General features: G+C 51.6%; 1 protein-coding gene across 1 annotated transcript; it reads left to right on the top strand.

Moving 5' to 3' along the window:
• Positions 1-9,246: 9,246 nt before the first annotated feature.
• Positions 9,247-9,552, top strand: LOC309600067 (feather keratin Cos2-3; the record flags this gene model as incomplete). Its single annotated transcript, XM_082332121.1, has 1 exon — positions 9,247-9,552. One exon carries the CDS (start codon positions 9,247-9,249, stop codon positions 9,550-9,552), a length of 306 nt encoding a protein of 101 aa, XP_082188247.1.
• Positions 9,553-14,397: the final 4,845 nt, after the last annotated feature.

Below are 14,397 nucleotides of genomic sequence, written 5' to 3'. Positions count from 1 at the left end.
AAGGGGCTAATGGGAGCTGAGGGCTGCCAGCACAGAAATTGGGGCAGTGAAAGGGTGTATTTCTGATGGAGATCAAATTGCTCTGATACAGAGCATGCAGGGGAACATGAAGATCAGCAAGGATGGGGGTAGTAGGTGCACTTCCCAAGAGAGCTGCAGATGGGTGCAGAGCTCTTGACTGCTTCATTGGTCTCCCCAGAGAATCTGTGGTCAGGGATTGGCTGCCATTCTGTGGGCAGAGGATGGTTTTTTACATGGAAATCCCATCCCTTCTGATTGGTTGAAATGCCTCTTGGCAGCCACTACAGTCTCATATCCTATTTCCTCCATGAAAATCCAGATGGCTTGACAAAAATGTACAAGTGAAAGAACAGAAATCCCCACACCACTGTCCTCCACCAAGAGGGAATTGTGGCTAATGAAGCCTATCTCAGAACCACTGCTACGCTACACGTGCTCTCACCACTCACTAATGTTTGCTTAAACTGCCTGTGGTGGGTTGATCTTGGCTGGCTGCCAGGTATCCACCATGTCTCTCTATCACTCTTCCTGCATCAACAAGATAAGGGGAGAAAATACGGTGAAAAGCTCCTGGGTGAAGATAAGGACACAGAGACTCATAACACATTCATAATGCTTTGTCTCTGCTGCTCCTTCCTTTTCATGCTCTTCCCCTGCTGTAGCATTGGATCCCACCCACAGTATACAGTCCTTCATGAACTTCTCCAACATGGGTCCTTCCCACAAGCTGCATTTCTTCAAGACTGTACCCATGGGGTACAGGCCTTCAGGAAGAGCCTGCTCCAGCGGGAGTCCCTCATGGGCCACAGGTCCTGCCAGAAAAACTGCTCCAGTGTGGGCTCATCTCCATGGAGTGCAGCTTCCTTCAGGACACGTCCACCTGCTCCATCTTGGGGTCCTCCATGGGCTGCAGTGTGGATAGCTAGTCCACCATGGTCTGCCATGGGCTGCAGGGAGACAATCTGCATCACCATAGTCTTCACCACAGGCTGTAGGGAATCTCTGCTCTGGCACCTGGAGCACCTTCCTCCCCCTCCTCCTTCACTGATCTTGGTGTTTCTCTCACGTTTTCTCACTCCTCTCTCACAATTGCTGTGCAGCATTTTTTACCCTTTCTTAAATATGTTTTCCCAGCGGTGCCACCAGCTTCACTGCTTGGCTCAGCTTTGGCCAGTAGTGGGTCCATCTTGGAGCTGGAAGTGGCTCTGTCTGACATGTGGGCACCTTCTGGTGTCTTCTCACAGAAGCCATTCCTGCAGACACCACCCCCCACCCCCCCACCCCCCCCCCGCCGAAAACCTTGCCACATAAACACAACACACTGTCTTTACCCTTATGATATTATGTGCAGAAACTTTGTATGTAAGAACTTTGGCTGTAGCATTAACTCAGCCATCTAGTGGTAACAGAGGAGGCTGCAGGCAGCTTCCACGTGCTACAGGCGATTAAACAACCTGCACCTGCATGCAAAACACAGAGGAAAAAAGACCAGCACATCAAATAAAGCCAGGAAAACAACATAAAAAAGGAATACATGAACATTCACAGGGTAGACAAACCATTTTTTCAACTGCTCTCTAAATTAATGTTGCTTCTGCATTTCTCTGCCTTTTGAAGAGCGGGTATTTACTCTAAAGGGAGTCCAGAGAAAGCCTCACTACTACAAATCACTTCTGATGTCCCAGACTCAGCGTCTGTAGCCCAAGGGGAATCTAGTCTGTCCCAGGCACACAACCCTGTGCTACCACGTGATTTTGTCACTGCTGATCCCTTTGCAAGGGTGGTGGCTGGTCCCAGACCCTTGAGGAGATCACTAAGACAGGTGGAAGCTTCTAAGGCTGTAAGATTTTTCTGATTTTTTTTTGGCCTGTAAAATGGGCATTTGGGAGGCCTATAGCCTATTCTATGGTTTTAAATTATCCTTCACATGCAGACTTGGGACTTGGACATGTTCAATGTCTGCAAAGGTCATGACAGCTTGGACTCTGCTGTGGTTTCCTCTGTCAGTGGGAAAACAGCTGGCTGAACCACTGTCAAACCCTTGAGCTCACTAAAGCTGACGGGGCTGGCCAGTTCCTTATCCGTTGCCTTAACTGTAGGGTCTGAAGGACTTGCTAGAATCATCTCAAGAGCCTGAGAGCTGGCGTCTGATGCCCTGGTTCTCAGTGGTGTGTGTGCATGTCACATACATGCTCATCTGGCTGTACTCATGTGTTCATTCACATGTACACGTGTGTGCCTGGGGTAATGCACATGCAGGCATGACTGTGTGCAAATAGTGTGTATGTGTGTGTGTGTGTGTGTGTTTGGGCACACCTGTTCATGAGTGTGCATGTGTTTCATGCAGGTGAGTATGGATGTCCGTGACGTTGATCTGCTTATATGTAAGTGTGTGGGCATAGGGTGTGTGGATGGCTGCTTTTATGTATTATCATTTGTGTACAGAAGTGTACACATGTATCTACACAAACATATGCGTGCAGGTGCATGCACGTGTAAGCATGTGTGTTTGAGTATCTGTGCATACACATTGGTATGACGGTGTGGCTGTGCATGTGTCTGCACATGGACTTCTTTGGAAACGTGTACACAGACCTCTGTGGGTGCACACACAAAGGCTGCTCTTCAGGTGCATGTAAACGCATAGGTGTGGTTGTGCCCGTGTGCGGGACCATGTGTGTGCATGCCTGTGAGCGTGCACACCTCTGTGTGTGTGTAGGTATGCATGTGTGTGCACCCATGAGGGGGTGCACGTATGCTTTTTTTTTGGTGGATGAGCCTATGAGGGTGAGTATGCAATTCCCTCCACTCATTGCATTGCATTCATTGGTCCTACTGTAATCATAGTTTATCTCGAGAGTCTAGCTCAATCTTCTCTGTGTCCTCCAGTGAAGCGGTAGTAGGCAGCAAGTACGCCTTCCCTTACTCTTCTCTTCTCCAAGATGAGCAGGCCCAGCTCTCATCCTCTCCTTGCACGTCATGACTCTGGCTACCTGACCATCTTGGTGGCCTCCACACGACTCACGCCTGTTGATCAATATCTTTCCGGGACTGCGGAGCCCCAAACCGGGTGCGCTGCTCCAGATACAGGCTCACAAGTCCCAGACAGAGGAGCAAGATCACTTCTCTGGACTTGCTGGCTACACTCTGAGTAATACAGCTCAGGATGCAGTGTACCTTCTTTGCTGCAAGAGGACACTGCTGTCTCATGTTCAGCTGGGTGCCCAGCAGGACCTCACATCTTTTTGTGCTGAGCTGCTTCCTAGGCAGCCAGCCCCCGGCCTGTACTAGTGTATGGGGTGGTTTGTGCTTGCTTGTGTTGAACTTTTTGTGGTTCTGGTCAGCCCAATTCTCCAATCTGCTCAGATCCCTCTGACTAGCAGCCCTGCCCTATATTGTATTGATGACTCCCTACAATTAGGGATCCTCCGCAAACTTGTTGAGAGTGCACTCCTCCCCACTAGTCAGGTCGTTAATGAAAATATTAAACAGTATTGGTGCCAGTATTGACGCCTGAGGGTTCCCACTGTGGTTATTGGCTGCGGCTGGGCTTTGTGCCAGTGGTCACAACTCCCTGAGCTCAGCAGGCCAGCTAATTTTCCAGCCTCCTTCTTGTCCACCTATCCAGCCCTATCCCACCTGTTTGGTGAGTAGGGTACTACAGGAAAGAGAGTCAAAAGTCGTGCTAAAACTCAAGGCACGCCACACACCCTCCGCAGTACCACTCACCTCCTTATAGAAAGCAATGAAGTCGGTCAGGCATGATTTGCCCTCAGTAGACACGTGAGCTGCTCCCAGTGGTTTTTATTGTCTTCCATGACTTAAGAAAAGGCTTCTGAGAGCTTCTTTTCAGGGACTGAGTGGAGACTGACCAGCCAGCTCCTTGAACACCCTTGGATATATCCCAGCTGGTCCCATGGACGTATCTATGTCCAATTGGTAGTAAGAGCTCCTTAATTCTTTCTTCTACTGTGGGTGCTGCGTCATTCCCAGAGAGTCTACTGGCAGGCTCAGATGATGGGCCTGAGGAGAAGCCATACCAGTAAAAACTGAGGACAAGTATCTGTAGAGCACTTCAGGCTTTTCCCTATGCCATGTTCGTTTAGTTCAGTACCTGTTTGGTCCAAGGTCTCAGCCTCTGTCTGGCACAGCACCAGGCTGATGGGCTGCAAAGGTACATCTGACATTGACTCGGACATGAGGCAGGGCTGTGTCTCACACCAGACAGCACTGACGCTGGAAGCAGATCCACTTGGGCATAGCCTGAATGAGGTTGGCAGGATTTCTCGGCCTTTGTCCCTGTCCATAAAGGAAACCCCATCCTTTTTGAACCGCCTAGATCTGGGGAGAGTTGTGTCCTGGCCTGGAGAAGCAGGGAGTGGGGATTGCCAGACAAGCTGAGGCATTCCCAATACTGTTTACGCTGAATTAAACTAAGGATCCAAACTGGTGTGAAACAGTCCTTGTTGGGGCCTGGAATCAGCAGCAGCAGAGTGTGAGCTTTGGAGGAGCAGGAAAAGGAGAAATGAAGGTACAGAAGGTTGCATTTCAGTGCCTGTGCTGAGAACAAGTCTCTGCTAGGTTTGTTCTAGCTTTGTTCAGCTGCACTCGGGCTCCTTCTGACTCTGGCTGCTCTGTGGAGCTCATTGACAGAGCAGTGGAGAGTGCTGCTGCCATGAGCAGAACAATCCCTCATGAGGAGGGACACACACATTGATGCAGATCAGCATGGAATCATGCACGAATTTTTGCACCCGAGTGCATTCACGCGAACACAGCTGCACACAAGTGCAGCAAGGCAAGAACACCCGTAGGAACACAACCAACTGTGGACTCTGCTGTGGACATCTGGGGATGACCGTGGCAGGGCTAGAGCATTCTGGGAAAGGACAGGGCCCCAGATATGGGGCCCACACCCTCTCTCTGGTGCAGAGAAGGAGGAGGCAAAATAGGCCAGCAGAATTTTCCTGGGAGCAGTGGTAGGTGGGATATGGTCAAACCCAGAAGCTGAGCCACTTCTCGGCAACAGGGCCACCAAGAGCCCCAAAGGAGTGACCCAGGCTGACATCATTTGCCTTTGCTGGACTCCTCCAGCAGGTGAGCTGAGTCCTCTGCCCACACTGCTGTGTTTTGCTCCGGAAATGCTTGGGCCTCTCATCCTGCCACGCAAAAGGTGCCTTCCCTGGGGAATGTGCCTGGCATAAAGCAGGAAATGAAAAGACAGCCATTCAGGAAGCCAGAACACAGCCCATCGCATTAGCTGGGATGCTTTGCATTCAAGATGAACTTGTCAGAAAATAATCGCGGCTGCAAGGGATGCCTCTGGCAGCCTGGGGCAGTGAAGGCCCACCATAAAAGGCAGGCCAGCTCCTCGCTCTCTCATCCACTTCTCTTGCCTCCTTCTCCTTGGGAGTCAGGTGAGTCTGAAGACCCTTCTCCTTCTCCACTTCCCTTAAAAGGAGGCCTCACCTTAATGGACCTCTCAGCTGACACCAGTTTTGTCCTATGCCAGCTCTTGAGGATGCTTGTCATGGGAGAGGGAAGTGGGGGGAAGGTTAGACATGGAGGGATGCTGGGACAGTACTGAGGTGGCTTCTGGACTCAGGAGCTAGGCAGTAGCCACATAACACCTGTTGAGTGTGAGCCACCTGAGGTGGCTGGTTTTGGGCCCTGGCAGGATGAGGCCAAGAAGCCCTCATCCATCTCTGCACAGCCTTCACCTCGTGGGCCTGCTTGTTCTTTGGCTCCCTCATGGTGTGTTGACAAGATGCTCCTCACACATCCCCATGTTTTGCTTCCTCCCTGCCTCTCCCCCAGGTGCACCTCGGATACCAAGACATGTCCTGCTGCGACCAGTGCCTGCCCTGCCGGCCCTGCGGCCCGACCCCGCTGGCCAACAGCTGCAATGAGCCCTGTGTCAGGCAGTGCCAGAACTCCACCGTCATCATCCAGCCCTCCCCCGTGGTGGTGACCCTGCCCGGACCCATCCTCAGCTCCTTCCCGCAGAACACCGTTGTGGGATCCTCCACCTCCGCTGCCGCTGGCAGCATCCTCAGCTCTCAGGGAGTGCCCATCACCTCTGGCTGCTGTGACCTCTCCTGCATCACCAGCCGCTACTGTGGCAGCAGATGCCCCCCTTGCTAAAAGTGCTTACAACGGCCTCGGATAAGGACCCCCAGGAACTCAAAACATGATGCTGGACAGACGATCAAACTTTGTGCCGCTGTTTTAAGAGCAGCTGACCATCTCTGGCTTGCCCTGCAAGGGCAGACTGGAAGGGACCAGCCTGGGCTCTCAGAAAACATGGCCAAGGTCTACCTTTCCTCTCTTCCACTCACCCGTCTTCTCTCTTCTCTTTGTTGTCTTGTGCTCCCCTCAAAGTGTGCTGCGAGGACCCCAGAAACCAGCCTTGAATGACCTGCTTGCCTGTCTCCCTTTGCCGGGCACGTCGACAGATGCCCTGTGGGAACTCTGCCACAGGAAAAGGGCAACAGATTCTTGGCTTCTCCTGCTCCTCCCCGCACTGGTGGCCTCCACTTGCAGTGACCTCATTTCCCTCTTTACACTCATTAAAGAATTGCTGCAACCCCGTCTTTGTCCCGTGGAGTGTCTTTCATACTGACTGCCAAGGGAGAAAGCCATTGCTTTGGGGGGAAATTAGGAGGGGGGACACAGGGGGACCCTTCATCACTCCTAGAGGCATTGGAGGGTGGGACACACTGCAGCGAGGCCTCTGAAAGAGGCACTGCCTCTTTGAAGCTGAGGAAGACATCCCGAGTTACTCCACAGCCGATGGTCGTCAGTCCTTGCCTTGCTGCGCCTCTGCTCAGAAATACTCCCTTGGCCCTGCAGCATGTCAGGAACAGGAATCCTGACAACTGCTGTCCTCCAGAGAGGAACTGTGGGCACGTTGGAGGCCCTGGGAAGGTGCAAAGAAGACTCTCCTCAGTGGCGCCCAACAACAGGACCACAGGCAATGGGCACAGGCTGAAACACACGAGGCTGTGTCTGAAACATCATGAAACACTTTTTTTACTGTGAGTGTGACTGAGCACTGGGACAGGTTGCCCAGAGAGGCTGTAGAGTCTCCCTCCTTGGAGATATTCAAGAGCCATCAGAACATAGTTCTCGGTAACCTGCTCTAGGTGACTCTGCTTCAGAAGGGTGGTTGGAGAAGTCACTTCTAGTGGTCCCTTCCAACCTCTACCATTTGGTGATTCTCCACAAGACTTTTTACAAAATAACTTTTCCCACAGTTGCTCTGCCCTTCTGGGATAGCAGAAAAGGGGTGTTTCTAGTGCATGCCCATGATCAAAAGCCATAAAGGAGGCTTTTAAATTTTTAGTCAGTAGTCTTTTGTCATAGATTACTTCCTGCATCTTTCAAAGGGGCCTTGGTTTCTATTGTCCATATCTGCTTGTTCCTGGCGATACAACAATGTTTTATCATGATCTTTTCAGGGTTGTCACTGTCTAGATTTACACTGTAATCCAACACGAGATCCCTCAGTGCCTCAAAATTGACCTTTTCTCTGTTTGATGCATTTAGAATGATGCCTTTAACCTCTAAATTGCACTTCTCTCTAGACTGCAAGACGCTATAGGATTTAGGGCCTGATGACACAAACTCCACGATATGCTCGTCTGACAGACACGTGCCCATCAACTCACTGAGGAGGGGGTTCCCCGTCCCCTGGATGACTCACAGATATCACGGAGCCTCTGTCAAGATAAAGGTAATGGTCTTGCAGGGCACCTGAGAGATTGTAAAGCTCTAGGTCTGAATATGTTGCGGTGAAGAAACCTATGGAAATGTTAGTATTGTACGCCAGGGTCATGTACCCTTCGGCGTGGTTCCATGAGACGGTGGCTGCATCCTCATCGATAAAAGCACAAGCTGGAGAAAAGAGGTAACTATACAACTCATCTGGTTGTCTTACAATGTTGATGTTGAGTAGGTTGTACCTCTGTCCAAATGTTCCCCACAGAGAATTTAAAAACAGTTTTGCCATTTGATGTTTCATGGAGTTTTTCTTACTGTGTTCAGGCCACAAAATGACATCTTCTTTCTGCCTGTCTGTTCAAGTTTCAATAATTTTCACGTAGCGAGTAATGCCCGATATAAATTAATAACTGTATCCTTCCAGATATTGTCTGGCTCCAAACCTCTGAACCAGCTGGTCCCACTGTGCTCCATGGAAGCCATGAGGTGGACTGCTGCTTCCTCTGCCCCTGCTGTATTTGAGGCTGGGGGCCAAAATGGACCCTTCAAACGCTCCCTCAGGACTTGGGAGGGCAGCAGGCAGCCTCCACAGTGAATCATCCTCATTGTGTTGGGAGGGAGGGATGGAAAGAGAAAGACACAGCATGTCCTCACGCATGGAAAGCCCTTGGGTGACCATCCGAGGATTGTAGGGCTGGGAGCAGCTGGGCCCCTTCCTGTCAATGTGACCCCAGGCAACCCCAGCAGTTTGCCCCAGGCCAACATCACTGCCTTGCATTGGACCCATCCAGGACTTGAGCTGCGTCTTCTGCTGACACTGAGACATTCCTGCCCCAGAAAACCTGGGGCCTCTCAAGCCCAGCACTCAGAAGAAGCCTCTGTGAGGCAACGAGTATGGCATTAGCCAGGAAATGAAAAGGGAGCATCCTGGAAAACAACCACCCAGCCTATGTCATTAGCTGGGATGCGTTCCGTTTGTCACGAGCACCTTAGAAAATTGCCACTTCCGTAGAAGCTACGTGTGGGCCTGGGGCAGGTCCGGGCCACCATAAAAGCCAGCCCAGCTCCCCACTCTCTCATCCACTTCTCTTGCCTCTTTCTCCTTGGGAACCAGGTGAGTCTGAAGCCCTTTCCTTATGTCCTTTTCTGTTCATGCAGATGTGAGGTTCTCCATCCTGTGCTAGGTCATGGTGCTGCTTCTCATGAGGGGCTGAAGACAGGTGAAGGTTTGACTCAGGGAGTGTTTGGGACTTGCCTGAGAAGGCTCTTAATTGAAGAAGTGGGCAGCAGCCTCATTGGGCCAGGTGACACTTTGCAGCACCATGCCTGGATGAGGCCCAGAAACCCTTCTGCCTCACTGCTTAGTTTCTACCTCCTGGCTCAGCAGGTGCCTTTGACACACTTGCAGTGGGGTGATGAGCTCGTGGCAGACTGCTCCTCACATGTGCCTGTGCTCTGATTCCTCTCTGCCCTCTCTCCCAGGTGCACCTCCACCCTCCAGACATGTCCTGCTACGACCAGTGCCTGCCCTGCCGGCCCTGCGGCCCGACCCCGCTGGCCAACAGCTGCAATGAGCCCTGTGTCAGGCAGTGCCAGAACTCCACCGTCGTCATCGAGCCCTCCCCCGTGGTGGTGACCCTGCCCGGACCCATCCTCAGCTCCTTCCCGCAGAACACCGTTGTGGGATCCTCCACCTCTGCTGCCGTTGGCAGCATCCTCAGCTCTCAGGGAGTGCCCATCACCTCTGGCTGCTGTGACCTCTCCTGCATCACCAGCCGCTACTGTGGCAGCAGATGCCCCCCCTGCTAAAGCCACTGGTGACAGCCTGGATGAGGACGCCCAGGAATGCAGGCCTAGATTCTGGACTGAGGACAGAGCTCCTGGCCATCGATTTTGGAGAGGCTGAGCATGCAGTGCTGCCCTTCCAGAGGAGGTGCAGCTGGGGCTCTCTGAAAACATGGCCAAAGTCTAATTTCCTTGCCTTCCACTCTCTCCCGTCTCTTTCTTGTCTGCTTTTCTTCTGGGCTGTAAGACCCCCCCAGAGCCAATGTGGGGGATCTGCTGACCCCTCTTCCTCCGTGGTGCAGGCAGATGGATGCCCTGTGGGATATCTCCTGTGGGCAATGGGCACAGACTTTCAACAGCTGCTAGTGCTCTCCCTGCTCTCATCCCCTCCTCTAGAAGTGATCTCATCTCCTTCTTCAGAGTCATTAAACTTTTCCGCATTTCAGCCTCTGCCTCCACGTAATCCTTCTTTGGTGTCATTGTCTCTAGTTGACAAGGAAGAAAAGCATTGTCTTGGGTGGGGGGAAGTAAGGTGGGGGCACAAGTGGACATTTCATCATTCCCAAAGGAAGGAGAGGGCGGGACACAGGACAAGGAGTCCCTTCCAGTCACTGTCTCTTGGAGCTAAAGAAGACATACTCAGTTCCTCCTAAGCCAGGGGCGATCAGGCCCTGCATTCTGGCATCAGGCCTTTGACACTGTCGCCCACAACATCCTTCTGTCTGAATTGAAGAGAGGTGGCTCTGATGGGTGGACTGTTTGGTGGATGAGGAATTGGTTGGATGGTTGCATCCGGAGGGTAATGGTCAATGGCCCAATGTCCAGATGGAGACGAGTGATGAGTGGTATCCCTCAGGGGTCTGTATTGGGACCAGTACTGCTTGGTATCTTCATCAATGACATAGAAAGCGGGATCGAGTGCACCCTCAGCAAGTTTGCGCACAACACCAAGCTGAGTGGTGCAGCTGACACGCCTGAGGGACAGGATGCCATCCAGAGGGACCTGGACAAGCTCGAGAAGTGGGCCCATGTGAACCTCATGAGGTTCAACACGGACAAGTGCAAGGTTCTGCACCTGGGCCGGGGCAACCCCTGGTATCAATACAGGTTGGGGGACAGAGGGATTGAGAGCAGCCTTGCAGAGAAGGACTTGAGGGTACTGGTGGATGAAAAGCTGGACACGAGCCAGCAATGTGTTCTTGCAGCCCAGAAAGCTGTTTCCCGGGCTGCATCCAAAGAAGTGTGGCCAGCAGGTTGAGGGAGGTGATTCTGCCCCTCTAGTCTTCTCTGGTGAGAACCCACCTGGAGTACTTGCATCCAGGTCTGGAGTCCTCAGCACAGGAAAGGCATGGAGCTGTTGGAGAGGGTCCAGAGGAGGGCCACAAAAATGATCAGAGGGATGGAACACCTTTCCTGTGAAGAAAGGCTGAAAGAGCTGGCGTTGCTCAGCCTGGAGAAGAGAAGGTTGCGAGGAGACCTTATTGTGGCCTTTCAGTACTTAAAGGGGACCTATAAAAAAAAAAAAAGGGACAAACTTTTTAGTAGGGCCTGTTGCGATAGGACAAGGGGTAATGGTTTTAAACTTAAAGAGAGTAGATTCAGTCTAGATATAAGGAACACGTTTTTCATGATGAGGGTGGTGAAACACTGGAACAGGTTACCCAGAGAGGTGGTAGATGCCCCATCCTTGGAAACATTCGAGGCCAGGCTGGATGGGGCTCTGAGCAACCTGATCTAGTTGTAGATGTCCCTGCCAATTGCAGGGGGGGATGACCTTCAGAAGTCCCTTCCATCCCAAAGCATTCTATGATTCTATGAAATCTTTCCGCATCACAGCCTCTGCCTCCACATATTCCTTTCATCGGTAGACATTGTCTCATATTGCCAAGGAAGAAAGGCATTACCTTGGCTGGCGGGGGATAAGGTGAAGGAACAAGCGAACACGGGGCAGTGGGCCCCTTCCAGTCACTGTCTCTTGGAGCTGAGGAAGACATATTCAAGCTCCTCCACAGCCAGCGGCCATCAGGCCCTGCCTTTTGGCATAGGAGCTGGGACTGGTCCCAGAACACCATTTTACTCCTAAGAAGATGACCAGGCCATCAGGGAGTGGCAAGTTCTCATGAGTTATTGCTCACCTTCCTGAGGACATCAGAGGAGATATCTAAACTCCAAAGGAGGACAGGTGGCCTCTGCCTGAGATTGAGCTGTTGGTACCACTCACTGTGGCTGCAGACCGGATGCCATCACTAGACTGGATCCAGATCCTCTCCCCTTCCTCATCGGTGAGGTGCAGAAGCAGGAAAAGCTGAGGATGCAGTATGAGCAAGACTGAGGTCTCCCTAAAGGGGCTTAAGTCCAAGAAGCATCAGGAGAAGGGCAAAAGACAGTATCTGGGGAAGTGCAAAGGAGGGTCACAGAAGTAAAAAGCTGACCCAGGCAAGATGGGAGAAGTGTCTTGCCCCTACACAAGCAGAGCAGGGGAGGCAATTCCTTCCTGGTGATGTTCAAGGATCCTGAGCCTCCCACACTCTCCTCCACATAGCTCCTGAACTGTCAGCAAAATATTCCTGACAGCATATGCCCTGCTTGGCTGAGGCCTGTCCCTGTGCACAGAAGAGCTCCCCAAACAGTTCAGTGGAGCCTGATGTGTGCACACATGCGTTCCTGATCCTGCCAGGCTGAAAACACCAATGATGTCTGATGAACAGTTGTCCTTTGCAGACCTAAAAGGATTCAAAAGGAGGACTCCAAGTTCAGCCAGAGCTCAGGTTATCCCACACTTCTGAATTCAGCCTCCACAATCACCTGAGCAAAAATATAACTGCTGCAAGATGGATTTTCACCTGAATGCCCTCCCGTGGTCAGCCTGGACTGAGTAGAGTGGAGGAAACCGTCACAGGGCTTGTCAAATGGAAACCTTGGTTCATCCCTTGTGCTCCTTCCCACTTGGGGATTTCCACTTTCTTGGGGACTGAGGGATCCAGTTCTTGCCGAAGCTGTGTCAGCACTGCTGTCTTCTCAAGAAATGCCTACTCTGGAAAGGTCGACCCTGACGGGGTTTTGAGGAAAACCCGGAGAACACAATGAAGCTCTTTCTTTTTTTTTTTTTTTTTCAGAGAAAAAAAGGAACTTTTTACAAGGGACTGACTGCAAGGCTCAGGTGAGTCTCTGACTGGTTCTTTCCAGCCCTTGGGGAGGTGCAGAGTGCACAGATGAGAATGGACAAGTGCTCTCTGCACAGCAAATACTCTCTTGTCCTAGGGTATACAGTGAAACCAGTTCCAGAGCAGGGGTTCTTTCATTACTTTCTCCTTCCTCTCAAGCCACTGACACTAGCCCCTTCTGGAAGAATATAATCGCCTGCAGATCTCTGAGTGCACTGAGGAAATAGTGCACAGACACATCCCCTTCCTCCCCTGGGTTGCTGCACAGCCAAAGAAACTCGCTGCACAGCCAAAGAAACTCCCTGCACCAGGGTGTCTTGTACAGCGCAGAGGTACAAGACACTGTCAGAGACCTCAACTTCCTCCAGCCGCAGGAGGCTGTATTTCTCTGTGGTGTTCAGCAATGTGGTGAGATGGCCGCTCTGCTTGGGGCCAGCTGATGCTTGCTACAAGACCAGGTGTGAGGCTTCGCCTTTCTTCTGCTGGTACCAGAACAAGCCATGCAAGTTAGAGACCTGGTAGTCACAGGTTGTTTGCAAGGCGTTTCTCTCCTCTACTGTGACTTGTCCTTCTTGCTGGGTGACAGTGGTCTGTCCCATGGTGCCTGGAAGAAAGCAAAGGTCAGCAACTGTGCAGGGAATGGCTCTGAGAGGCAAAACAAGAGGGGATGCAAAGTGTTGGAGGAGAAGGCTCCCTGGGCCTTGCTCTGCAGCCAGAGCTCCATGGATGGGAACAGCAAGGCGGTGGGTGTTTTTGGGCAGGAGGTCTGAGACCTCAGCTCAGCGTGAATCCCACAGCACAATAAGGTCAATTACCTCCCACAGGGATATCCCCAGAGAGAGCCAGGTCTTCCATGCTGACTCTCATGCTACCCAGAGTCTCCAGGGAACAGCCTGTAGCGCCTGGCTCTCCTGTGCTAGTTTCATCCTACTCCTCATTCCCTGTCCTCTCAGAAGTCTCGGAGGTCATGGGAGGGCGAAGGAAGCACTGGCATTGTGGACATGCAGGAGAAATGGCTAGCCAGGGCATGCTGCACGACATGTACCAGCCAGGAGAGACACTGGGACACCCTAACACTGTGAGTGGGACGGGAGAGCTTTCATGTCTCTGCATCAGCTTTCAAAAGTCCTCTATGTTTGGTTTGCAAGGTCAGAAAATATGTACTGCAGGGACAGAAAAGGACATTTGCAATGATATGCCTGTGGAACCCTGGGTCCAGACAAAGGCAGAAAGAGATGGAGGACTGGAGAAAGAAAACAAGAGAAAGGGTCTGAGATGGTCAGGAGAGGAGGTGTTTTTTTCTCTCTCTCATCTTTTCTTTTCTTTTCAAGAAGTAACAGCGTCCTGAGAAAACAGGTTGAAAACAACATGTGTTAACTAATGTTTCCCATCATATGCCCATAATTCAAGAGCAGGTCCCTGCAGAGATCTCTTGAGCGGATGAGGGTCTCCTGGGGAGAAGAGCAGTCATGCTGACAGTCAAAGCCAATGCTTACCCAGTGGTTGTCATGGGAAGAGAGCGAGGATGAGATACCCAAGGTGCATGCTGTGATCAATCTTCCTGCATGTGTGAGAGAGAGACTCAAAAAACCACATGTCCCCACTAATAGTTCCAAGAGAGCAGAGCTGCCAGAAATGACTCTGCAAGGGCAACAAAGAATGAGATGGGGAGGAGAAAATGCTTGTTCTTAGCATGTCTGAAATG

This window comes from Platalea leucorodia, assembly GCF_965183815.1.
Source record: "Platalea leucorodia genome assembly, chromosome: 22".
Classification (NCBI taxonomy): domain Eukaryota; kingdom Metazoa; phylum Chordata; class Aves; order Pelecaniformes; family Threskiornithidae; genus Platalea; species Platalea leucorodia.
This window is presented reverse-complemented; position numbering and strand designations above follow the sequence as displayed.